Source organism: Neofelis nebulosa, chromosome 7 (genome assembly GCF_028018385.1).
Source record: "Neofelis nebulosa isolate mNeoNeb1 chromosome 7, mNeoNeb1.pri, whole genome shotgun sequence".
Taxonomy (NCBI): domain Eukaryota; kingdom Metazoa; phylum Chordata; class Mammalia; order Carnivora; family Felidae; genus Neofelis; species Neofelis nebulosa.
The window spans coordinates 118,793,630-118,821,167 of record NC_080788.1 but is presented as its reverse complement, the minus strand read 5'-3'; the positions used below and the strand labels follow the sequence as shown (position 1 = coordinate 118,821,167).

The window sequence follows — 27,538 nt, the reverse complement described above, 5'->3', positions numbered from 1 at the left end:
AATAAGTTTGATCTTCCCATTTCTTCTTTGCCTTTTCTTGTCTTATCTTCCCTTCCCATCCTCCCTCCTTCCCATCTTTTCTCTCTCCTTTCTTCCCTTCCCTCCTTCGTCATTTCTTTCCTCTCTTCCTTAGTTTTCCTCCTCCTCCTCCTCCTTCTCCTTCTTCCTTCCCCTTCCTTTCCTCAAAAAGAGATAGCTGAGTGGACCATGAACAAGCAGAACAACCAGGGTCCACATCTGCCTTCCCGCACAAGGGAAGGGTATCACCTACTCCAGGGAGGGTGAGGGTGGTTCTCCATAGGCTGAGCCACTGATGCTCTAGGGCCCTAAATCATACTGGACATCTTACCCACAGTTCTCTGTGGGGTTTGGGCATCACACCCCCAGAGCGGTTGACGGTTATAGTACCGGGATGTCACCTTGATGGGACACTCCCCCCTCATTTCCCTTTCTGGGCCCAGCCCCAGGACGGAGAGCTCTGCTCATCTGGGATGCTAAGGCAGAAGCAAGAAAACTGGGATCAGTAGGGTGCAAGACACGTGGGAGCTGGGAGGAGCGAGTGGTGCAAGCTGTCTCAAAACCACACCGGCTTCAAAGAATGTTTTGCTGTGATAGTCCTCATTTGGAAATCTCCTTTAACTTTAGGCAAAGCACAGTGACCCTCACGAGCACTGGGGAAGGTAATCAGACAAATGCCGGGAGCCTTGGGTTCCAGGCCTGCTAAAGCAGCTGAATTACTTGAGAGCACCCTCATGTCCTCGTTGCTGTGGGGTCCTAAACCAGCTACGGCCTCATTTCCCAGCCTTCGAACATCCTCCTGGAGTGGGAAACCACTCAGCTGGAGCATTGCACAGATGCCAAGAGCCCTTCTTGTGATTTTCAAGTGCCCTATTTTTCTTTTTGCAGATACATGTGCCTCATCTCTGCCCTTCACACCCAGGCTTCCCGGAACAACATCTAGACTTTGGGAACTGCTGGGTCTGTTGCAATCTGTTAGAGGAAATGAGCCCGCGAGGCAGAATGTGATGTTGTTCAGTGGTGGAAGCCAAAGACTAAGATTCAGGTCATGACTCTGCCCCTCTCCCGCCCTGCCGATCACGTGATTAAATGCCCAAATAGCAGTGAGAGCACTACAAAAACTGTGCACATGTAAAGTAATAATAATAATTGGCCTTCGTGTTGTGACTGCCCTTGCTAGGGATGACACGGGGGTGAGACCAAAGACTGCAAGATCCCTGGGGTGGGAGGAAAGGTGAGGCAGAGCCCAGTTACATTATTTTATTTAGTTGCTATTGTTTGCTTTGAATCAGTGCTGAGACTGAAATAGCCCTACGTTATAGATAAGGATACCAAAACTCTAAAAGGTTAAGTGACTGGCCCAAGTACAGAGCTAGGATTTGAACCCAGAACTTTGTGACCCCCCAAGCTCATGCTCTTCCCTGGCACCATGTTGCTTTTCATCATCCTTCAGCTGGGGTTTCCAGGGCGTCAGTGCTGCGTGGCTGGGACAAAAGAAGCCCTCAGTGTGTGGCCAGCAGAAATGTTAGGGGTCTCCTCTCGAGTCCTGAGCTGAGCCATCCTAGTAGTAGGTGAACCACCCTTTGGGAACCATTTACTACCTCCATCACCAGTGATGGTAACAGCTGGGTCACCCAGATCAACTGGCTCGGGTTTCTTACCTCACAGGCTGTGTTCCACTTGCCTTCTACACCAGAAGGAAGGGCCTGTTCTGATAAAGCTCTGGGGGCTGACTGAGCCCTTGGGCAGCCATAAGCAGCAAATGTGTAGCAAAGCAAGTCATTGAGCAGATCCCTTTCGAGAGACTCTTGAATATCCTAAACCAAAAGCCTTCAGATCCTAGGCATGGTTAGAGGAGGCCTAGGGAAAATTAGCACTTGTTTAAACACTGGTCCTGCAGGAGGACAGAAGATAGGGTTGCACAGTGGTAAAGTCTTGATGTGGGTCCTAAGTCAGTATCTGCTAAACAGTTATAGGAGAGACAACAGAAAGAATGACGTGGCAATATGGATACCCACTTGCGTGAAAGGTGGTAGCTTGTCCTCACGGAGGCAGCTTTGGATGACCATCCTAGAGTCATATGGATCTTAAATGAGAAGCCCTCATTTGGGTTTCTTTGTCCTTCTGAGCAGAACAAGAGGATGCTTGTTTCTATGCAATGCAGCAGTCAAATCATAAGAGAATGTAAGAGTACATTCTCATTGGTCTTCACCCTGCAAATCATCTGTATCAGCATGTTCAATTTGACCAAAAGGTGCAGTAATTTGATGCGGTTCAATTCCTATTCTTTACATAAGAGTAGCTTTGAAGCCATCTTTGTGTATTGCCTTCCATGTACCCAAATACCACGGGTATCAACTTAGACAAGTGTTTTCCTTTTCCTTTTCAAAGTTACGGGGTTTGGTGCAAGAAATCTATGAAGCATCGACAACGAAATTTTGGTATTTAGTTCTCTGGTGTCTTCTCTCCAGGAACTACTAGTCTGTGTGGTAATAAGCAGGACCAGATCACAAACAACGGATTTGTTCTTTTGGAAGATGTATCCCTCCCTCTGCTGTTCATCTTCCTAAAATAAAACCACCCACAGAATAAAATGAGTAACTCCTGGAGCCAGCAGTGCTGTGGCATTCTTTATTAAAATAGGTCTGGCATGGGAAGTCTACCAGGAAATGCCCTCCAATTGAGGATTAATATCAGGAAACTTGGTGCAGTCTTGTGATACAGGCACACAAAGCCACCCACCTCCACCACTAGAGCAAAGATGAACAGCCTTCACCAGGCTACAAAGGCTCCTATTTCTGAGTAATCTGGGACAAACGTAAATGTGTATTCCACTGGGCTCTGGCTTTTTTTTTTTTTTAATATATGAAATTTATTGTCAAATTGGTTTCCATACAACACCCAGTGCTCATCCCAAAAGATGCCCTCTTCAATGCCCATCACCTCCCCTCCCCTCCCTCCCACCCCCCATCAACCCTCAGTTTGTTCTCAGTTTTTAAGAGTTGGGCTCTGGCTTTTAACAAAAGGAAATGTTAGAAGCCTTGCATTCCTTAATCAAGTTCCTTTTAAACATCTTCGTTGAGATAATAATAGAAACTTTTGACTAGAGGCTTCTTGTCTGCTTAAGGGAGGTATAGACTTGCTGGTATATTTCTCATCTCTTTCATTACTGGTCCTCATTTTGGTCTTGAGGTTGCTCTTTGATCATTCCATGCATGGATGATGGCCAGGTAGAGTTTCAGTAAGTTAGACTGAGGCTTACTTAGGGGAAGGGGCCCTCCTATGGATCTGTACATTCCCAGAGCCTAGAACACCTGACTCTTATTGGATATTCCAAGTTTTGCTGAATTGGCATATTGTAGAAATTTAATTTAACCGGTATTTATTGATCACCTACTATATGTGTCCCCTGAGGTTGTTTGGCAAGATTTTTCAAAGTGGAAAGCCATGGGACAAACTGTCCTTCCTTTGTCTTCACAGGTGCAGCTGAGAGTATTCTAATTTTGGACTGAGTTGTCAAGGAAATTTTTAAAAAACTGAACTGCATGCAGAGTATCACTTTAGTGCCGTGGGGACTTATGAAAGGTAAAGAAGACCAAATTCCCACTCCCGTCAAAGAACTTGCAAATCCAGAGGTGCTGGAAGACCCAGAGGGGCCTCAGTGGGGCGCTTCAGCAGCTGCTGTAGGTCAGGAAAGCAGCAGGGCTTGGACAGCTCTGAAGCCAACACAGAAACCTGCAGGAACTGGAGCCAAAGGATGGTTGGGTCTGCCCAGTTCAACAACTGTCAGTCCATTTGATGGACAGATTTCCAATCCAATCCAATCCAACCCAACCCAACCCAACCCAACCCAACCCAACCCAACCCAATCCAACCCAATCCAATCCAACCCAATCCAATCCAATCCAACCCAATCCAGTCCAATCCAACCCGATCCAATCCAACCCAATCCAACCCAACCCAACCCAATCCAACCCAAACCAATCCAATCCAATCCAATTCAACCCAAACCAATCCAATCCAATCCAATCCAATCCCAATGAAATGTTTTCTTAGGCCTGTTTTGTTTTGCTTGTAAAGAATGGTGTGCTTATAGACAAGCTCTGCCTAATGGCAAAAAGTCATCGGGGCCTCCTGCTTCCTTTGCAGTTTCCCTCACAGGTCAAGGCCTTCCAACTGGAATGGGAGAATGTTCAAGAAGTGGATGGATGGGATGCGGACACATGATTGAAGAGACCCAGTGACACAGTCCTGGGAATGTCCGAGACTTTTTAAATTGAAGCCAGGCAGCCACTGTGCCAGCCAATTGATGTCCAACTCCCTCCTGCAGCCTGTGGGGAGGCTCTGGAAAGAGGCGAACTCACAGAGAGGAAGTCTTAGGTTCTCAATACTTCTTGCGGTTTCATTTTCTCCTCCCAAAACCACCAGCAAAGCTTTAGACTACATGCCCCAAGATTCAGACCTCTCTTGCTCCAGCTCTCCCTGCCCACCATCCTCTGATACCCTTTTTCTCTCAAAGCCTTCAAAGCTTTCCTACTACCTTCAGGGTGAGAATTTTTGAATTCTTCATGATGACACTTGAGCCCCCAGCATTTGGCTCCCACGTACTTTTTCTGCATTTTTCTCCTAAGAATTCCTTAGAAAAGTGGACATCTTGGGAGAAGTTTTCTTGATCCAAGAAAGCTTGGAATGATAAGACCTTGGGAATACTAGAGCCATTAATTTTTGTGAGTTCATGCACATAAATACATAGCACTTTTTACTTAAAAATTTTTCAGGGCCATTAGCTCATCTGGTTTTCCCCCAAATCCTTAGAGGGCTATGCAGAAGACATCATCCCCATTTTATAGGTAAGAAAACTAAGGCACACCAGGTCAAGATCCTTGCCTGAGACCACATAGCAAGCGAGTGACAGTGCAGGTCCTCTGATGCCCATGGTTGAGGACAGAGAAGTCAATCCTTAGTGTAAAGAACTGAGTCCTTGGGGCGCCTGGGTGGCGCAGTCGGTTAAGCGTCCGACTTCAGCCAGGTCACGATCTCGCGGTCCGTGAGTTCGAGCCCCGCGTCGGGCTCTGGGCTGATGGCTCGGAGCCTGGAGCCTGTTTCCAATTCTGTGTCTCCCTCTCTCTCTGACCCTCCCCCGTTCATGCTCTGTCTCTCTCTGTCCCAAAAATAAAAAAAAAAAAAAAAAAAAAATTAAAAAAAAAAAAAAAAAAAAAAAAAAAAAAAAAAAAAGAACTGAGTCCTTTAAAAAAAAATCATGGCCCATTTTCTTTTTTTTCTCCCCTTACAAAGCTAAATCTCTGAAATTGGAACAACACAGCAAACAGCTGAGGGCTATGGTCACAGCCCACAGACCTTTATGGAAGATTTGGTCTTGGCCCAAATTTTCAAAAAAGCCAAATGGATCAGCAAAACACAAGTTGCAAATGCGGGACCCATGCTGACGGGGTGTCTTGTGAAATATTTCCACAGGAAGCAAACACAGGCAATTAACTTTGCTATAACAATGCATGTGGTCAGATAAAAAACAAAATCCTCAGGGAGAGCCTGTGCCCACCCCCAGTCCCCATTTCAAAGGAATCCATGAATCTGGCTGAGACGTTATTCTGACTACTGACCCCTGATAGTAGGGCACATGCTCACATTTCATTGGCGTTCTGACCCCTGTAGGGGACTTATGAGAACCCTTGTGACCAGCTGAGGAAGCCACTCAGAGATCCTGATCCCAACTAGGGAAGATTTCAAAGGGCGTGGGTGTCATCATTCCCACTTTGCAGTTGGACAAAATGAGGAAAGCAAGCTTAAAAGACTTAAATATCTAGACATTTACAATCTTAGACAAAGCATGTGGCAGAAGCAGGATCAGAGCCTGCTTCCCGGCTGGGCCCTTCTTTAGAGACCAGAGTTTCCTGAGCTCTCAGCATGATACCCGAGCCCTGAGCACTAACAATACAGGGGCTGTGGATCTGAGCTGCAGACACTTGGCCAACAAGTTGGGAGATATGAGTGCAAGTCCTGGGAGGTTATGGGCTGCTAAGGATTTGAACCTCTTTTCCTTACCTAGAAACTACTGCATCACCCCTGTGTAGCTGGTGAAGGCAGCAGTGTTGACCAGGAAGGGTACGCAGTGTGAGCATTTTGGGACTGGCTGACTTTTCCTCCATCTGCTCTCTGACCTCCAGCCCCCACTGGGAAATATTTGCAGGTTGGTTTGGTGTGCTACAGATCCCATCTGACCTCTCTCCCATAGAAACAGAAGATTAACCATCCCCACCCTTCTATTTTCTACCTTTCTGGGTTTCTTGAAGTGTTTCAATGATTTTCATGATATACTGTGTAGCACAGGGGTCTCAGACTCCAGCGTGTGGCTCACATCTGGCCTGCTATTTCTTTATGTGCTGTGAGCTAAGAATGGTCTTTACATTTTTAAATGGTCGAAAAAAATAAAAAGAATAATATTTCATGAAAAACTATATGAAATTGAACTTTCAGTGTCCATAAATAAGGTTTATTTGGAACATAGCCAAACCACTCCTTTATGCTGTTTACATTATAATGTTGTGACAGTATAGCTGTTTTTGTGTCGCAGAGTTGAGTAGTAGTGACACAGACCATATGACCCACAAAGCCTAAAATTTATCCTGTCTGGCCCTTTACAGAAGTTTAGTTTTTTGGTTTTTGTTTTAACCAACCCCTGGCTTAGCGTAAAAGGCTACAGAATCACCCTATTTGCATAATCACCTAATACACATAAATTGAGGAGGAAGATACACTAAAATGGGGATAACATTACATGCAATTATTTGAAAGTTTTTCACCAAACATGTTAAACCTAAAAGTATCAAATACATTAATAGCATTAGGAAAATAAAATTGTAAGTATTTATCCAATCTTACCACGGGCCAGATCATTTTACTTGTTGATGTGCTTCATTTTACCTGGTCCCCTTTCCACCCCCATGCGTAGGGACCACTATACCTCTGTTCTACAGATGAGGAAAGGAAGACTCAGGGAGTTTAAGTATTGCCCAAGGTCACACTGCTAGTTAGAAGCACATTGTATGTTTATGGTGGAAATGCACTTAAGAAACAAACAGGTTGAAACAAGTTTGTTTAGGAAGAGTGCTTTATTTGAATTCCCAGGAGACCAATCCTAACAGTTAATGAGGAACTTAGAGAGGCTTTGAGTAGCCTGGTGTCTAGTCTGCCTCAACTGGGGTATAATGTTGGTGGAAGTACCTGAAAAATGGCAGAACACTGTACTAACGAAGGTTGTGTATTCAGAAACTGGTCAAGGCACAACCTGCTGACTTCCTAATATTTCCCATCAAATCTTTCTTAAGTTAGAAACAACATAAATGTCAAAAAGAGAGGACTGGTTGGCTAGACTATGGTGCTTCCACCCAAGGAATACTACGCAGCAATTAAAGAACCAGCGATCATGTTATTGCTGGTAGTTTTGGCACTGGGCTCTGAGACTGCTCTGTGGTAATGGAGGATACAGTGAATGAGTAATGATGTGAAGTACGAATGCTACTATCTGTGGCACCCTTGAGAGCCAGGATTCTCAGCATAGAGAAAGGAGGCACAAACATAAAAAGAAGAGGTTAAATAAAATCCCCTGTAATTTTCAATTTGGATAGAAAGAATCAGTATGAACTTATGATGTGTCTTTATCACAAACAACAACCACCAATTTCCTAGCTCTGTCCACTGAAAAGGCCTAGAAATGATGACCAACACAGGAACAACGAGCACCTCCAATTGCCCAGATTATGGTCTCTAAAAACCATTTCCCAATAAGAGAAACTAGGGGTCCTTGGAGAAATGGCTGATTCCAGGCCTGGGGAAAGGCCTGGAACATCTTAGCCTCCTTCCTGTTTGGATGACATCAAAGACTACGAGGACTGTGTTAAAAGGAGGCACTGGCTAGAGGTGGCCCAATGCAAGCGTCAATAAAAATAATAAGCAAAATGGACTAAAACACATCAAATATGTTTAAACCTATGAGTTTACAAAGATACTGAAACCAAAACAAAAACCCTAACTGGTCACCATTAGAAGATGATAGAAACCACACATTATTTTGAAAACTAAAGAAAAAAGAGAAAGAATCACTTATCCTATCTTTCCTATATAAATTGTATTATTAGATAATCTAATAGTAGATGTATTTGATTATTTGTATTTCAGCTGATAAATCCAGAAAATGATAGGATTAGAAAATCACCACTTTGTAACCCCTAATTAACTCATGGGTCTAAGCAAAAAATATCAATAGCTGCTAAAATCACAAAAAGAGAGAAAACTAGAACCTATGTGTCTTCTGACAAGAGAGGACAACATACTTTATGAAGTAGGTTTGCCCACAAGAATCAAATATAAACCCAACTAAATATCTAAATCAAACTACTAATTTATGGGAAATACAGAGAGTAGAAGAACATGTTAAATAGCACCACCGGGCTGAAAAAAAAAATCCAGACTGTGGGAATCTCTACAGGACAAAGAATATAATTTCTTCATGAAATAAAATGTAAGAGGGCAGTGAGGGAGAAATAGGGATATAAAGGAAACCTGTAAATTAAAAGGCACTTGAAAGACATGTCAATCTATTGCAGTGTGTGGGCCTGATTTGGATTTGGATTTTAAAATAAGGTTAGGGGCACCTGGGTGGCTCAGTTGGTTAAGCCGCCGACTTCGGCTCAGGTCATGATCTCACGGTCCGTGAGTTCGAGCCCCACGTCGGGCTCTGTGCTGACCGCTCAGAGCCTGGAGCCTGTTTCAGATTCTGTGTCTCCCTCTCTCTCTGCCCCTCCCCTGTTCATGCTCTGTCTCTCTCTGTCTCAAAAATAAATAAATGTTTAAAAAAAATTAAAAAAAATAAAATAAGGTTAAAAAATGGCATTTATGCAACTGCTACAAATTTGAACACTTGCTTGACATTTAATGATATAAAGAGAGTGTTGTTAATTTTTAAGGTCTCAGATGTAATGTCTCAGATTTACTTTAAAAATAACCCAATGATGGGGTGCCTGGGTGGCTCAGTCGGTTAAGCGGCCGACTTCGGCTCAGGTCATGATCTCGCGGTCCGTGAGTTCGAGCCCCGCGTCAGGCTCTGTGCTGACAGCTCAGAGCCTGGAGCCTGTTTCAGATTCTGTGTCTCCCTCTCGCTGACCCTCCCCTATTCATGCTCTGTCTCAAAAATAAATAAAACGTTAAAAAAAAATTAAAAAAAATAACCCAATGGTGGGGTGCCTGGGTGGCTCAGTCAGTTAAGCGTCCGACTTCAGCTCAGGTCATGATCTCACAGTTCATGGGTTTGAGCCCCATGTCGGGCTCTGTGCTGACAGCTCAGAGCCTGGAGCCTGCTTCGGATTCTGTGTCTCCCTCTCTCTCTGCCCCTCCCTGGCTCTCTCTCTCTCTCTCTCTTTCAAAAATAAATAAACACTAAAAAAATTAAAAATAAAAAAAGATAAAAATAACCCAATGGTAGCTGAAAAAGTAGGTGTGGATACAAAATAAGATCAGTCCTGGGGCGCCTGGGTGGTGCAGTCGGTTAAGCGTCCGACTTCAGCCAGGTCATGATCTCGCGGTCCGTGAGTTTGAGCCCCGCGTCAGGCTCTGGGCCGATGGCTCAGAGCCTGGAGCCTGTTTCCGATTCTGTGTCTCCCTCTCTCTCTGACCCTCCCCCGTTCATGCTGTCTCTCTCTGTCCCAAAAATAAATAAAAAACGTTGAAACAAAATAAGATCAGTCCTGTATTGATGATTGCTCAGGCTGGATGAGAATCCATAATGGTTTGTTGTCCTGCTCTTTCCACTTTTGCACATGTTTACACGCTTCCATAATAAAAGATTAAAATAAATCCTTCCTGATGTCATGCTCAGAGTGATAATAGTAGATGGGTGCATCATGGTTCTGACAAGTATCCCTAGTCTTATATTTCATGAATAATGGAGAGTTGAGCTGTGTGTTTCAGATCATTCATGTGAAGAGATTCTCTATCACCTAAGGAACTTCTCCATCACCCAAAGAGCTTTCCTATAACCCGAGGAGCTTCTCCATCACCCAGGGAGTTTCTCCATAACCCATGGAACTTCTCCATCACCCATGGAATTTCTCCATCACTCAAGGAGCTTCTCTATCATCTAAGGAGCTCTTCTCTATGATCCAAGGAGCTTCTCCATCACCCAAGGAGCTTCTCCATCACCCATGGAGCTTTTCTATCACCCAAGGAACTTCCCTATCACCCAAGGGGCTTCTCCATCACTATCCTTACCAGGATACATCAATATGTGCTTGAGAGCATATACACAGACACATACCAAAAAAAAAAAAAAAAGATTTATCATGACTTAAATATTTTGCTTTGAAGCTGCAAAGAAGGTGAGGGACTTGAGCTTTCATAAAGCAATAACATTGAGCCAAATCTGCCTGGGACCAGCATTTAATGGAGCTCATGGCCAGGGGAAGAGAAAGACAGTTACAGTGTTGAGCTTGGGAAGGTGTTTCCATTCTGAAGTCCTGAGCAAATAACCAGGCAAATCTGGATGACAAGGGACACTGGTTGTGTTCCCATGCTATTATTTGCATCAGGGCCATTGAGTTTCCTAAATTAGACAATAATGTCTGTAGGAAAGCAAACTATGCAAATTCTCTATGTGGGGACACCACAGGTGAGAGAAGTGAAGAGGGCTGAGGAGACAAGAGTGAAACCTTAAGCCCCATCACCAGGTTAGGATGGATGAGAAGGAATCACAGTGAGGGGCCAGGAAGTAGAAAACTGACCATATGCTTATCTTTAGAAACAGTACCTTCCAGCCTTCAAGGTAAAGCTTGCTATTTAGAGTGGCTTCTGTGGCTTCTGCTTCTTTTGCCAGCCTCCCCAAAACCTGTGCCCAATTGTGGCATCTAGGGACAGGAGTCCTTCCCGTGGGCTTCCTTAGACCCGGGAGCTCACCCCTTTGGGGCGCTTCTCACATTGGTAACATTCCCCGTTTTCTTGTCTTTCTCCCCGACTAGCCCGTAATTTCCTTGAGGACAGGAGCTTTTGCCCTTCTTTATGCTATCTTATCACATAGCACAGGGCCTGGGATGCAGAGGTGCTCCCTAAATAGTAACTGCAGAGTTGGAAATCACTATGGAAGCAGTGTAGGGTGGTAGTATGAGTGTGGGCTTCACAGTTAGATGTGGGCTTGACTCACAGCCCTGGCAGCTGACTACACCCACTGTGCTGATGCTGTGTTATGGTTTCCAGATCCCCCCACGGACTTACTATAGGACTTACGATTTCGTAAAGACACTTTGAGATTCTCCCGGATAAGGTAACACCTGTAACTAAATGTCTATCTCTATGTAACGTAACTAATCTGGGAAGACAATCCGAGGAAGAATTTCACTACACACCTACCTGGAATCGTTTCCCCTGATGGCCTTACACACCATAAAACCTGAAATTCTAGCTACCCACAATGCCTTGGACCTATATTAAAGGGTGGGGTGGCGGAGTGGACAAATGAACGTCTTTTGAGTGGAAAGCATGCACGCAGATAGACAAACCTGGGCATCTTCGAATGTGTATCTCCCTCCGTCTTTGACATTTTGACTGGTTATCTCATAGCTGTGAGAGTCCAGGTTGATTGCACTCGGTGCCCCTGGAGCCAGAAACTCTTGCCAGATTTCTTCCACCCTCTTGGCCACATCCTGTAGGGGCTGTTTCTTGAGATCTTGGACAGCCAACCAGAACCTGATGTGGAAGCATAAAGAAAGTCAGTTCTAGGGGGCTCAGCATCTGGACTTTGCTGGATGTGGTCCCAGAACTGACATCCCACGAAACTCATTCTGCTGTGTCGCCCAGCCTTCCCTGCTGCCACTACCTAGGTAACAAAGACAATGGGGACTGCTGAAAATTCAAAGGGGGCTCCGTTATTGTGGAGAACAGAAAGGAAGTGCACATTAGAAAATCATTGTGCTTCTGGTTACCGAAAAGAGGTTTCTTTCCCTTTACATCAAGGTTTCTCGGCTTCAGCACTATTTCCATTTGGGGCTCAATAATTCTTTGTTGTGGGGCTGCCCTGTGCACTGTAGGATGCTGAACAGCAACCTTGGCTTCTACCCCCCCAGACGCCAGTGGTAACCCCTCCCCACGTTGTGACAACCAAAAATGTTTCCACATATTACCAAACATCCCCTGGGAGGTTAAATCACCCCTGGTTGAGAGCCAGCACTCTATATAGGTGCCCTGACACAGACAAGGTGACTTCCCTTATTATATCTGCTTGGGATCAGTTAGCAGCATCAAAAGAAAGGAAATCCCAAGAGGCAGATAGAATCTTAGGATCATAAAGAAGACCTGAGCTGGAAGGCTCCCGCTATTCATGTTAAAGATGGAAAAAGAGCCAGTTTGTGAGGTCAGTGTCCAGCATGGTGCTTAGCATATAGTAGGTGCTCAGTAAATGGCTGTTGGATTGAAGATGGGCTCATCAGAAACATAGCTGAAGAGGCACACGCGGGGAACCTCTATGGCAAAAGAGTCTCCAGGGAGCACTGGAAAGAAAAACCTCTCGCTCGCTTCCATACGTGCCTTTCATGAATTTCTCAGCATCAGCATGGCAGCGGCCATTGGAAGTGCTGGGTGTGAGCTCTTTTCTGCTGAGAGCTGCAGCAAACAGGACCAAGTTCGGACAACAGCTCCCGGTTGTGAGGATGGTTCCCAAGGCAGCCCTGGGGAGGGCTTGCAGCAGTACCCAGATCTGGGTAGCACACTTTGTGCCTTGTGAACAGGACAGGACAGTATCCCCATCAGTGAGACATGAGGACAGGCCCCGGGCTATGTGGTTCCCACAGCCACAGGAATCACACGTACTCAAGTCAATGAAAGGGCAGGGACAGGAGAAGCTGAACCACGGCATGGTGGAAAGTGTATTCAATCTGTCGTGGAATTGCACCCAAAGTAAGACGTACTTGTTTTTTCCTTTTTGTTTTGTTTTGTTTTGTTTTAAAGGTTAAGCGTGTTTTTCTAGTTCTCTTCATAGAATTGTCTTTGGAGCCAAGTGCATGGCCCAAAGGCACCACTTAGTGGCCAACTGTGGTAATACAGCCCCATTTCCCCAAGGACAGGTGTGTGCATGGGGCAGGGTGGAGTTCAACTCTTCCCCTGCTTTGCCATTTGGGATTCTAATAATCTCTTCAAAGAAAACCCTCATGGTTCCCTTGTTGGTCCTGAAGAGCGAGAGGCAGGGAAGGAGGCTTAGTGACCTCAGTCGACTAGAAGATCAGAAGACACAGTTCTGTCCTCATCTTGACTATGCCGCTGTCTTGGAATTGTGCCTTTCCAGGCATCTTTTTCCTCATCTGTACAATGGGTATGGAGTGGGTGGCGAGATATGTGATGTGGGTCTGAAGAACTTCCCAACCAGGTGCAACTGAAATGCTTTCAGGCCCCGGGGGGGTGGGAGCCGCGGAGGGGTCAGGGCGGTGGCCACAGGTTCAGTGCTGGGCTTTCTCCTCGGGAGGCCGGGCAGAAGTTGCCAGGGGCTCTTGCTGCTGTCATCCGTTGTCGCCTGGCCCTCCGCACCGGCCACCTTTCCTTCTGCCACAGTTCTGCAGCTCACGTCCTCTGGCTACTGGGGAGGGAACAGTGAGCGTTCTCTGAGCTGAGTGCGAAGGGGCGGAGGGGGAGTTTTAATGGGACTGCAAGCCTACTTGGCTGCTCAGGGGGCCCCAGAGACCCCACTGGGGAGCGGGGCTCTTCTACGTCCCAGCCCTGCGGCTCAGGTTCCTTAGGCGTCTCCAGCCCACCCTCCAGGACTGCCATGGAATGAAAAGAGGTGGCCGGAACACTTACAGATGAAAATGGTCATCTGGTGATGACAGTGCCCATAGGTTTTCTTCGTCTGCAGGGCAGTGTTTGATGGGCGGGTGAGATTGAGGAAACCCAGCTCTGAAGAAGGAAGCTGGTGTGGGTTTTTCAAAGGACTCGAAGGAGTGCTAGCGGGTGAATCTTTTGCAGCCGCGTGCTGGGGCTGAGTCCTGGCTCCCTCAGGGAGTCGCCTCTGGGCTGATTCCCCCCCACCCCCACCCCCAACCCCTGCTGCTGGAGACAGCTTCTCTGGGCCAGCATCATTCCCAGCCCTCCCAGACCCAGACTCTGCAGTCTCTCACACACATGGATGGTACCCAGGCAATTTGCTGCTCCCTCAATCAATGTCACGTGGGGCGTCACCTTCTGTCACCTTCTGTCCCTTGTTCCGATCTGCTCTGAGAAGGAGCTCTCAAGCTCCGGGAAGGCCCTGAGGACCCAGCAGCTTCTGAGCTCTGCAGGCTCCTGTGGTTCCTGAGGCCTCAGGGTCCCTCTGGCAGGATGATTTGGGAGCCACATTATTGCACATCCCTCAGCTGGGTCTAGAGAAGGTCTAAAGTGGATGTAAATGGAGATTCCAGAGTCAAATGTAACCAACTTTTACACAAACAGTTAAAAGGTTCCCTTTGTCATAAACCAAGATTTTGTTTTTTTTTTTTTAAGTAGGAGGAGAAGCGACAACAGGCTAAAAGGTGAGGAGGAGGAGGTGACATTCCCTTAGCCAGCAGTGTTCCCTGCTGCACTCATGGGGACCCTCTCAGCCTTCTGTCTGCTTTGGAGGTGACCCGCCTTACCCTTCTCAGGTGACGGCCAAAGTGCTGTCACAACAGCATCCCGACATCCATACGTGTTTACCGTCCCCGGCTCCGAGGAACCTCTGTGTCAATTTGAAATTCAGAGCAGGCTCCGGTTTGTGTTTGCCATCTGCGAGCCCACAGGCCCCGGGGCCCCGGCTGCCCGGCCACACGCCCCTCGCCGGGGCCACGGAGCTCCCCGCCACACGCCTACTGCGGATGCGAGGCCCACGGAGGCCCGTGCGGCTTCTGCCTCATCAAAAGCCCGCAGGTAGCACCCCTCCTTGAGGACACCAGCCGGGAGGAAGATGCCAACATCTTGCATTAAGCCTCTACGGCTTGCGGCAGAAGGGCTGTCCTGACAGGCAGGCCGCAAGGACTTGCTGGTATTAGGGAGACCATCTGTCCTGCTCCGCTGGAGTCGTCAGAGCGTGGGGAGGCAGCCCGTGTGTCGGCATGTGATCCATGTCGATGGCTCAGGAATGCGGGCAGACACCAGCTTTTGTGGGGAGGCAGCCTGGGCTCGGCCGCCACAGGGCCCGGCAGCCGTGGGTGGGACTTGGGGGGCAGTCCTGGGCTGCCCCAGGTGGCCTCCTCTGTCACCAGGACTGTGGTGCTGGCGGGGAGTGGGGTTTTTCTCCTCGAGGCTGGCCGGAAGCAGGAAAACCATGCAGCTGTCCGCATTCTCCATCTTGCCAGGGCGTCCGGGCAGCCCCTCAGGTCTCAGTTTACCTATTTTTTTTTTTTTTTTTCATAAACTAGGATTCTCAAGGCTTAGAAAAATCTAGCTTTTAGTTCGTTCCCAGAGGAAAGCAAAGTCTATGCCGAAGGCTTTCTGTGCCCTCTGCTGGTCAACAGAGACTCAGGAACAATGGATGCAACTTGACTTGGTTCCCCAGTTGGGCAGAAATCCTTCGGGGCCTACAAACGGCCACCTCCACCAGCACCACCGCAGCTGAGTTATGTTCACTGGGCAGTGGCTGAGGTGCCCCAGATTATCATGGCGATATGTGAGTCACCCCTGTTCCGATTAATCATGTGTTTGGTTAGTGGTGAGTCCCTCTGGGTCTCGTGAACCTTCCCAGGTCCTCCCAGGACCCGGGGCCATGACTAGCGATGGGAGCTCTCCAGGCAAACCTGGAGACTCCCCCGTGCTCTCTTTAATTGCTTCTCCCTTCAGCTGACACTGTGTGGAACGGGGATAATCAATCTGCAGGTTAGAAGAACAACCACGTTCTCTCAGGAGATGTTACAGCTCATAAAAAATGTACGGGGAACGCTCTTTGCTGTGGGTTTGAGTTTTAACTCTTGCCCTGCCGTGCAGCAGAGGGTGTCGAGCCAGGGAGGACACAGGTTTGCGAAGAGGGGATGGGGAGGGGGCAAAAGTGGACAAGGGGCTCCTGTCACCCTTCTGGGAAAATGCACAGAGAAGGGAGAAGGACGACGAAGTCAGATAATGCACTCCAAGTCATTGCTTCAGAGCCCTGAGGCCCTGGCCTCGTGGATGGGAGCCCGCATGCATTCCACAGGCCCCGAGCAAGCAGCTGTCTCCAGGGGCCCACCCTGTCTGAATGGAGCCCCGGGCTCAGCGCAGGGTGCCCCAGAGAGAACACATTCTCACTCTGCGCTGGCTGCAGCAAAATGCACTGGCCGTGCCCCCTCCAGGCCCTGATGATGACACCCCTCCCTCATCTCACCAGGAAAAAAAAAAAAAAAAAAAAAAAAAAAAAAAGATATAAAGGGACTTGAACTTACATCACATTATCACAGACATCTTTTTTCCTTAAAGGATCCGGGGTGACATTGTGAGAGGGATTTCTATGTCTCTTTGGGGCTCCTCTGTTCTGCACCCTGAAGTTCTGGTACCGATTCAACCACTTGGCTACTTAACTGGCACTCCAGGTGCCGGGCAAAAATGTGATGATCTAAGCACCTCTCTAGCTAGAGAGATGCAGGGGAGCACAGGAAGACAAAATGCAGATGCCCTTTGCAATGTATCCAGTCGAGTTCTGGTTGGTCTCTTTGCCTCGCATCCTCTGACGCCTGTTGCCCAGGCTGTTTGATCGATCCTGGGGCGAAGAGATGACCCCCCCAAGGTGGCCAACACAACGGGCTGGCAGGATCCCTGAGTTATGCCCCTTATGCAGCTCTAGGGGGTCCCGTTCACATGGCTGGGGGTGCATCTGCAGGGTGCCATGGCTGTGCTGGACAGCTGTGAGTCCTTGGGCCCTGGGTCATGGTGGGTGCTAAGCCAAAACCTGTGGCCCAAAGGGGAGGGGAGAAACCACCTGGTTATGGATGACCGAAGAGTCCTAAGTGGTTGTGTGATTTCAAACTGAACTTTCCCCCATACATCCAATTATGCTGAATATCATAAAAGTGGAACTTGGGCCTCCAGAGAGGATTTTATAAGCTCTTGGGCTGTACTTTTTATCTCCGGCTGTTCTATTTTCTTTATCCTCTCTCCTGTCATGGATCAGAGGGGACCCTCTTTAAGTGTGGATTTATGCATTCATGCTGGGGGTGTAGATTAGTCACCGGCACACTCACAAGGCCCCCCCCCCCCCCCCGACAGTCTTTCACCTAGGGTTGAATGCAGCCTCCTGGCCCGGGGGTGGGGGGGGGGGGGGAAGGAGCTGGTGGAGGCATGAGAGGTAACGGCAGGATGAGGTGCTGAGCACCTGCCGGGGACACGCTCCTCCATGTACTCCTGGCCCTAAATGTAATGCGTTTTCGTTACACTAGTCTGAACCGATATGTGGCCCTGGCTACACTCAGACTGGGCAGGAGGTGCTGAGCCAGTAGATGCTCCCGCTCAGAATGGCCAGGACCCTGTGGTCGTTCTTCCAAGTCTCCGTAATGGTGCAGGTGGCAGGGGGTCATAAGGCCACTCATGGGCTAAGAAATAGGTAAAGGAGACCTCTGTACCATTTTATGTTGGGGACCTGCGTGGGACAGAGATGACAAAGAGAAATGGTCTCCCAGGGGTGGTTCATGGGGACCAAGCTCCGGGTGGGTCCTGGGGCTGAGCTAGGGCACAGAGAGGCTGTCTGAGGGCATCATGCTGGCCATAGAGGGCGTGGCTTCCTAATCAGGACCCACCTCCATTTATGGCCTGGGAGGCTGGTCTGAACCCACCGTAATGAGGAGTTTTAGAAGTCAAGCTTTCTGTTCCAAATGCTTGACTAGGAATTGAAGCGAAGCTCTGAGGTGTGTTTAGAATAATGCCTCAGCATAAGGAAAGAAATCCTGTGTCCTGACCTAGAATCAGATATGCAGCCTTAGTCTGTTTTTACAACAGGCACCTGGCCGCCTAGAAAGGCATAGATACATACGATTAACTGGCATCTGTGTGACGTGGGAGACTCCCACGGCCACAGCTTTGCTCGTTGGGTCTTCCTGCGTAGAATACTCTCCTTCCTTCTTTTTTGTCTATCAGTATCCTGTGTGTTTTTCAAAGACCAGCTTATGATTGGCCTACTCTGGCTTACATTCGTTCCTCTCTTTTTGGAAAAAAACACTTCCAAAACAGTTCTTAGTGTTTATTCTCATTTACAGTCATTTAATGATTTAATAGTCTCTTGTGCCTTTTCGTCAAGGGCCTACAAGATCCCTGCGGGTGAGGATCATGCATCTTGACTTTTCTGCATCCCCCGGCAGACTCTTGCAGGGCTTGATACAGCATAGGTGTGGGATAAAGACTGTGTGGTTGATTTATGGGGCTGATATGGTCTCTACTACCAAATAAATAACATGGACTTTGCACATTAACCCTGGAGCGAGCAGTCCTTTGCCCACAGTAGCTCTTGGACTTTTTAAAGTTAAAAAATAAGAAAAAAATTAATAAAACCACCCTTGCTAGAAAAAAGCAACCCTTGGAAGATGGGAATTAACCTAGCGTATAAAAAAGAAGCTGGTGCCAAGAGAAAAACCCCGAGATGTCCATCTGAGAAGCCACCAGTTTGCTAATATCACTCAGGGGTCTTATACCAGTCACCTTTTCCATAGGCTTCTGTGTCTACATCTGATACAGCAGAAGCCTGAATAAACCACAAGTTCCCAAACTTTTCATGACAACAAACCCTTTCCCTTTGAATACTGTCCCTTTCCCCCCCTCTCTCAATGGACCTCATGTTTTGAAAGTTTTGGTTTTTTTCTTCCACTGAACAGCAATGATTAATACATCAATACATTTCCCCTCATCTTGATTAGCTGGAGACCAACGGAAACGATCAGATGTTCTCACTGGTGGCAGGTGACCAGAGCAAACATGACATGGCGTTGATAGAATTCCCCCCCAAAAGGAAAAGCATATTTTAATTAGTTTTTACAGATATGTCGCCAGGTATTGAGTGGTATTTACTTTGGCTTTTTGAAATTCTGAAGTGAGCTCAGGGATGTCTCTTGTTTTCCGGTTAGCTTGTCGAGTATTCAGGACCCCAGACTGAGAAGTTTTGAAGGAGAGGTTCTCTGAGGTGCCTTTCCACTCTGAAGCTCCACGGTTTTCTGGTTTTAGTTAACGCACGGTGTCATAAAACCCATTTGATCATTTACTTATTATTGCAGGCATGTTTCCGATAACTTGAACAAATGTTTGCATTTAAAGAACAAAAATGTTGGTTTTGGAAAGTGCTAGCATGGTGATACCCAAGTGACGCATCAAGCTTGTCCTTCTCCATTTCAACCTTAGACAGATTAGCTGGACTTTGAGTTTGAACCATCACATTTCATCGAGAAAGGGAGGCAGAAAAAGAGACTGATTCTGCAAATTTCTTTGTACACACCACGCCCAACTTCGAGAGAGTTACCTGAGGTTTTCGGAGCTGAATTCGGACTCCAGGAATCTTAGGAACTGGTCCCGCCCCACCTGGTCCTTCAATACCTCGTCGAAAGAGAAGCCCCATCTCTTGACTCGCTGCTGGCTGGGCTCTTTGCTTTTGGGGAGAACAAAGGTTTAAAAAATGATCAATGCCAGGCAAAAACCTGTGTCCTGTTCCCTCTAACAACTCAAATCTGTTTTGCTGACACATGGCGAAGGGCAATGTCTCAAATTTAAGTGATAGATTCTATAAAACCTGTACAAAGTCCGGTTGCAGACTTTTACTCAACATCAGCCAACAGTAGAATGTCTCTTGAGAGAAGGCATTTGAAAGGGGCAACATTTAGGTGAGGCTCACCAAGATATCCGCCAAGTGGCTCCTGTCTGCAGAAAATGAAACAACCCCATTTATTTGGCTTCTCTGGACCATGGCAGTCAGTTAGAGCCCAACTCTCAACTCCACCATTTTTAGTCTTATTTAGATCCAAGTGACATACCCTTGGTCAGAAATGCATCGGGATAAACCCTCGTCACTTGCCTGGAAGCAGAATGTTGTGTTCATTTAACAACCACCTGCTTCGTGTTTATGATGTTTTGGGCATTGTTTCGAGCGTCTTAACTCTGCTAACTCACAGAGTCCTCACTACTGCTCTGTGAAAAATGTACTGGTACTGTCCCCATTATACAGATAGAGAAACTGAGATCTAGTGGTCATTTGCCCAGGGACACACTAGGAAGTGATGGAGTCAAGACGAGTCTGGATGGTGTGGCTCCAGAGTGCAGCTCTTAACCTCGCTGTGCTGACTCACGCCCATGTGACCCTCCTCAAACCACGTGATCTTCCTCAGACCATTTCCTTCAGCTCTGTCTTTCCTTTTGCAGTTCACTTGTGTATTTATTCGCCTGACCCTTCAGGCAGCAATAGGGTCCTAGTTCGCAAGCTGCGTGCTATAACCGCCCACGCAAGGAGTGGCCTGTGGACCAGCAGTGGAATCTCAGGCCGCACCTCAGGCATGTGGATTAAGAATCCTCAGCCCAACAAGATCTCTGGGTGATTTAAGCTCTCATTCAACTTTAAGGAGCAGGGCACCTGGGCGGCTCCCTCAGTTGAGCATCCAACTTCAGCTCAGGTCATGATCTTGCAGTTCCTGAGTTCGAGCCCCACATCGGGCTCGCTGATGTCAGCACAGACCCTGCTACGGATCCTCTGTCTCCCCCTCTGCCTCTGCCCCTCTCCCACTCACACATGCTCGCTCTCTCTCTCTCTCTCTTCCTCTCAAAAATAAAAATTAAAAAAAAACACCAAACTTTGAGGAGTATTGATCTGGCGAACTGAATTTTAAACTATATTTCACTTTAAATCATTAAAGTTCACACTTCAGTGGCCACATGTAGCTATGACTACTGTATTGGAAGGCGTAGCTCTGGACCGAAGTGATTCAAGCCCAACCCTTCTATTTCTGCACTGCTGGGCATAATCACCAGCAGGAGCGTCTTCCAACTCTGAGATTGTATGCTTGGGGCTTGGGAGAATCTTGTGCACAACTCTGTACCGCCAGGCTTAGCCCAGCAGGGTCACAGTGGAAAGACCAAGCCCATCCAGTCAAAGCCTGGGGACTTCTGTGAAACATCTCTTCCAAAGTTCCAGGCCGGGCCTTTTACAACAAGACAAGAAGACAGAGCCTGGACTCTCTTGAACTCAAGCCACAGAACCCATCACACTTGCTAGCTTGCCAGGGGACAGAAACTACTGTTTATGGAGAAGTCCCCTGAGGTTGAGGTTAGCAGCAGATGTGAGTCCCAGAGAACCGCAGCACGTTGCCTCTTTCTGCCGGGGTCATGCTGTGAGCTGGAACGGGCTCCACCATTTGCTCTTTGCCTGCCAAACTTGTAGCGCTGGTGGAAGCTTCACCCTGATGGAAAGCTGTTCCCCAAGAGCCGGGTGTAGAAGGTCACTCCATTTTTGTAGTGGCTGCCTCATGTGTACACACGGCTAGTGCCACCATTTTCTGGTACCCACGCAGCGGGGGTCCACAGTCATCCTACCAGGTTACTTGGTGGTATCATGGGTGGGAGAAAGGTCGTTTTGGGGGCAGGCTAGGAAGCGTGGACTGTCATGTTAGATGCGTCATCAGAGACATAGGACACAGATGAGGACATCCAGAGAGCTGCAAGGTCAGACTTCAGCAGAAATAAGGTGGTCTATAGAGAGGGCACCTGGATACCATAGTTTCCTAGGGTGGCCGTAAGAAATTACCAACAAACTGGGTGCCTTAAAATAACAGAAATTTATTCTCTCATACTTCTGGAGGCTAGGAGTCTAAAATCAAAGGTGTTGGCAGGGCCAGGCTTTCTCTCTGAAGGCTCTAGAGGAGAATTTGTCTCGTGTTTTTCTCTCAGCTTCTGATGTTGCCAGAAATACTTGGGGATTCTTGCCTCCGTCACTCCAATCGCTGCCTCCGTCTTCACGCGGTGCTCTCCCTGTGTGTTTATCTTCATGTGGCATGCACTCTGTGCATGTGTATCTGTGTCTGTTTTCTCTTTCTGTAAAGATACCAGGCATCCTGGATTAGGAGCCCACCTACTCCAGTTTGAGCTCCTCTTAACTGCCTGCATCTGAAATAGCCTTATTTTCAAATAAAATCATATTCGGAGGTTCTGGGACGGGTATGCATTTTGGGGTGACAATATTCAACATCTGGGTTCTCTCAACTATCCATTATTCACAATCCTCCTTCTACATGTGGAGGCTCCACATCTGCTCCTTTTCCCCCTAGTACATGTGGTTATTGGGATCTGTTCTATTAAGAGCTTCTCGGCTCAGCTTCTTTCAATGTGTGTTTCTTGCAGCACTTGGGTATTTCCAAGCATCATCCTCTTTAAGGTTCAAGATCAGATTTGAACATGTTGCTACCACTGAATGGGCTCTGGTTATAAAATAATTTTGAAAATTAAAACATCTCCAGGTGACTGGAACAATAACTTTCCCTCGGCCCAACTCAAACGAGTAATTCATGGAACTCACAGCCCCTTTGTTTCCAACTATTGTTTTGAGATGCTTCCTTATGACATACATTTGCATCATCATTTAGCCTTTCAAGGGTATGTCACTGTCTCTCCAGCTACCTTGTGAGCCCTTTGAGGGCAGAGACCATGTCTCATGCATCTTTGTATTCACCACAGCATTTTCACACAGCAAGTGTTCAACACTAAGCGGAAATCAATAAGAAAATGTGTATAGTGATGTGAGTGATGTGTCCTTATCCTGATGGGATTTTCTAATTGCTAGCTGGATGTCTTTTCTTTAATTGGTGCTCTGTGCCCACTGATTCTTACCAAATTCTTACATCCCACTGGGCAGCCCAAACCAATATAGAGCAAAGACAGGTGGCTCTCCAAGGGAGTCCATCTTTCATTCCAGCTGATCCCCCAACCTAAGAGCATGGTAGAAATCTCCCACATTGAGAACAAGAAAGACAGGTTCAGAGGAAGCAGCCATCTATATTCAATCTCAATATATGCCAGGGAGGTGGATATTTGTATTTAGGTGTCCAGAGATCAAGAGAGGTTAGATTTCCCAAAGCCACACAGTCTGGAATGGGTACATGGGCCTGCCTATTTCTAAAGCCTGTTCTTTTTTTCCTACTACCTTGCCTTCCACTACATTTCCCTCATTTGAGGTCTAAACTAAGATTTGGGGAAATACATAAGCCATCTTGAAAAGACTTTTGAGTCTTTAGAAAAATTATGAAACAAAGGACAGTTCCTTAAAGAGCAAATATCCAAGGATGCCATTTTAGGGTCAAGGCTTTTGAAAGAATGATGGCAATTTTATTTTATGCCCCTAGAGTAGCCTGAGGGTCTTGAGTACTCTGATGGGGAATGGTCCAGGTATGTATTGTTCTGTGACAAATCATCCTAAAACTCTGGCTTAAAACAGTGATTGATTATTCTTTCTCCCTGTCCCCTGGGTTGACTGGGGCTCAGCCAGGTGATTTGCACATGGGGTCTCTCAAGTAGTTATAGCTGGAAGTTGGGGGTGGGGTCATTGAAAGGCTCAAGTGGGCTGCACATTCAAGATAACTCATCACATGGCAGTTGATACTGGTTGTTGGCTAGGAGCTCAGCTGGGGCTGTTGGTGACATGACCTCTTCAGTGGCCTGGCATTCTCACAGCATGGCCAATGGGTTCTAAGAAGGAGTATCTCAGGAGCAAATGTTTTGAATGACTGTGATAGGAGACATCACATAAATATAGGCTACTTTATGACCTATTCTCAGAATGTTACTTCTGCCACACTCTATTGGTCAAATTAGGCACCAACACCAGCCCAGGTGAAAAAGTAGGGACCTATCCCATCTTGATGTAAGAAGTGACCCACGCATAAGATGAAGAAAGGCATGGATGGGGCCATATTTGGAGGCTGGCCACCACAGAGAAGAAACTTGACTAATACCCTGGACTAATAGTTCTATCAGACTTGCTGGGCATAGGAAGCTTGGGGACAGTTGCTGCTACTCAGCAGATCAGGCAGGCTGGTAGCAGATACTATGGCCAAGCAGGACAAACCAGTTTCCTTGTAGCTCTTCACTCATGCCCAGCAGAGAGAGAAAGCTAAACCATGCGGAGAGAGTAAATTATGAACCACAATTCCGGCAATGCCACGTTTTTGTTAGATCCACTATCTGGTTAATGACATGACCAGAAATATTTCTGAGAGACCTCCCTGAGACACTCTCCTGATGGTATTTAGACTACAGAGTTCTCGGGGCACCTGGGTGGCTCAGTTGGTTAAGCGTCTGACTTCGGCTCAGGTCATGATCTCTCAGTTTGTGAGTTTGAGCCCCGCATCGGGATCTGTGCTGATGGCTCAGAGCCTGGAGCCTGCCTCTGATTCTGTGTCTCCCTCTCTCTCTGCCCCTCCCCCTCTTATGCTCTGTCTCTTTCTCTCTTTCTCAAAAATAAATAAACATAAAAAAAAAATTAGACTACAGGGTTCTCTCCAGCTGCAACCTGGCAACTTTTGGCTGATTTTTCCTCCATGATGAGCCCTGGCTACCACTCTTTTCTTTAAACTTGATTTCTCGGAATTTCCATCAAATAGACTTGAGGTGTAGTTTGCTCATCCTTAAAAGGGTAGTCTTTAATTGCCCTCTGAATGGATGCTTTCTCATCCTTGGATTTCTAGATCTAATAGCTTGCCTGAGAAGGAAAAAGGATTAAAGCACAATTTTCTGTTATTCATGCCCTATCCTACATCATCTTGTCACTTATTTTGTTAAGTCCTGTTGCTGTCTTCCACTGGGCCGTCTGTAACCTCCACTTGGCAAAGAGAGTATGCTGAACTCTGTAGAATGCAGACTTTGTCTGTCCTGGACACTGTAATGAGCCTGCCTGCAGCCCTTTGCCCAGGCCCAGTGGAAATCAAAGCCTGCCTCAGACTAACTTGAGCTCCCAAGGAGAGTCCTGCTTTCTTACCTGCTGCCTTCACTCTTCCATAAGCCTCTACCCATCTTCACCCCAAAACTCCTTCCCATGAGATGTTCGGGAGGGTAGAAGCCTTTACTGAGATTCAAGGGTCTTGAGAAGGGGGTACATATTGCACCAGCCAGCAGCAGACATTAAAAAACATCACATACTTGATATTCCTGTGTTTGCAAAGTCCTTGGACGCTGTGGTCTTAGGGCTCTTCCTGGCCCTGCACAGAGGCCTGGTCTCTCCCATCACTCTGCTCTTCCCTGCTTTTCACTGTGCTTAGGTCTCCCCTCTCAGGAACAAAAATTACAAGAAATACGTTCTTCTCATTGCCTTAAGTCACAAGCCCTGTCCCTTGTTGTTTGAGTCTCTGCCAACAACTCTGCCCTCAGAGCCTGATTTTATGCCCAAATGACTTATCAATGTCCTTTGCCAGAGGAGAAGGAATCCTCGGTCTGGGAGATGGGAGGGCATGTTTAAGGCACCTTGCTACATTTGAGTCTTGACAGAACTTCTTGTTTGGAATTGAGCACACAGTAAGTTCTCAATTCATATTTATTGAATTAAGCTGAAACTGAGAAAAAATGATCTTTGATTATTCTACTGGTTATCTTAAGGCTTTGTGTCATGAGCAGGGACCATCTCTAGGCTGAAGCAGGAGGTTGGCACTGATCCCAGACTCTGTGCTTCTCCAAAGGTAGGTTCCTAACCACTGCCTGCATCTGAGTGGGTAGGAATGTCCTGCTGGGAGAAGAAAGGGCCTCACAGCTTCTCTTTATTTTCACTTGTATCTAAATCACTTGACTCTGTTTGAATGTACACAGAATGCCTTAGGTGTCTTAGGCATTCTGATTAGAGTAGAAACCTAAGCGATAAGACCAGAACCAGAGTACTAGTTGTAGGAGCAGATAGCATTCCCTTGGGGACAAAGTGCTGACAGGTTGGGATAAACTAACAGGTCAGGTGACCACCACTTCCCCGAATGATCACATACTTTGTTGCTGTCTTTACAGAAAGAAGGGGGAAATCCCAGTGTCCTTATGGTGAATTATGTTTATGTACCTACCTCTCTAATTCCCAAATACCAATGAAATGATCAGAGAAATAGTCACTCCTTCATCTGTCTTCCATCCAACTTATGTGTTTTGAATGCCTACTATGTGTCAGACATAGTCCTAGTTAAGTCCTAACTAGAAAGAGAACCAAGGGGAGGATGTGGTGGAGAAGAGCTGGATGGATGGGGTGATCACTCAGGGTGACTGATCACAGAAGACCTTTCTGATGAAGGGACACCCATGCTGACTGAGAAGTGAAACCAGCCATGAGGGGTTCTGAGGAAGTGGTCCAGGCAGAAGGGACAGGCAAGAGTCTGGAGTTCAGTAAAATATAATTAAAAAGAAAACAAACAAATCCGCAGTATGTAGAGGCACAGACGTTGGCTATCAGCGGGTGATAAAACTGAGAAATTTTTGGAAGGTACGAAGCAGATGGACTGAACTGGTGTCACCTGATTGGGAACCACTTACGATTCCAGGGTCATCTGAAAAGAAATTAGCTACATCCCCAACAGAAGCCTGGGAAACCCCCAAGCTCTGAACAGCAGGACTGGAAGCAGAGGCAGCTGGTGGGCCCTGGCCAGGGGACATATGGAAGACACTCAGAAATATGGAACAAAGGGTCTCTATGGAGGAGAGGGTCTCCTCAGCACATGGGGAGTATTTCCTGGCCAGGTCTTAATATGGGTAACAAAACCAGAGAGTAGTGCCTCTGTAATCGAGAGGCGAAGAGCTAATAATAGAGGGAAAAAGCATCTCAGCAAAGCAGGGAGACTTCTAAAGACACTCCTGCTTTCCCCCTACTTTTCACTGGCTTCTGCAATCTAACCGGATTGTTCCCTAAGACCCCTCAGCAGAAGGGAGAAGAGTGGACCTATTGGGAACACCATGGAGAGGAAACTGCAGAATTTCAGAAACGCCATCAGGATCTGAGACAGAGCGGAGCACCTGGCTTGTGTGGATGTCATGCTAAGGGAAATTGGAGCTTTACCACCCGTGTCGCTCTGAGAGGGGACCCGGTCTTTCAGTCTGCTCTTGGCCCACATGGCCAGGGCTCACAGGGGTCCGTGCTGACTGACCTATGGCTCCTCACTAACACTCTCAGGTGAAGCCCTATAGTCATGTGAACTGCTCAGAGGAGAGCCTGTAGGGGGCAGGGGAGGGGGTGGGGAGAGAGGTGGGGACTCCGCAAACCACACGGGAAGTTCTCAAACTGCTGGGCCGCAGAATCATCTAGAACACTTGCTAAAAATAAACCCAGAACCACCCTGGGGCATCTGTCTTCTTAATGAGCATTCCAGGTGCTTCTGCTATACCCTGTGCTTTGAGAACCACGGACCCCACAGCTGCTGAGGAAGTCCTCACCAGCTACTATCTGGTCTGTCTGGATCAGGGCTACACTTTAGAATCACTCGGACACATTAAAAACAAACAAACCAATGCCCCACTGCTGGAAATTAATTGGGTTAGGGAGGGGATTGGGCATTGTGGTTTTTGTTTGTTTGTTTTG

The 27,538-nt window shown here is 47.2% G+C and overlaps 1 protein-coding gene across 15 annotated transcripts in view; it reads right to left on the bottom strand.

Moving 5' to 3' along the window:
• RGS6 (regulator of G protein signaling 6) overlaps window positions 1-27,538 on the bottom strand; it is a 606,508-nt gene that overhangs the window by 42,450 nt on the left and 536,520 nt on the right. For all 15 annotated transcript variants that reach the window (XM_058739537.1, XM_058739533.1, XM_058739538.1 and 12 more), the window contains 2 exons: window positions 19,487-19,612; window positions 11,583-11,769 (listed from right to left, as the gene is read on the bottom strand). In XM_058739537.1, coding sequence (XP_058595520.1) covers window positions 11,583-11,769; window positions 19,487-19,612 — 313 coding nt within the window. The remainder of the gene's footprint in view (window positions 1-11,582; window positions 11,770-19,486; window positions 19,613-27,538) is intronic.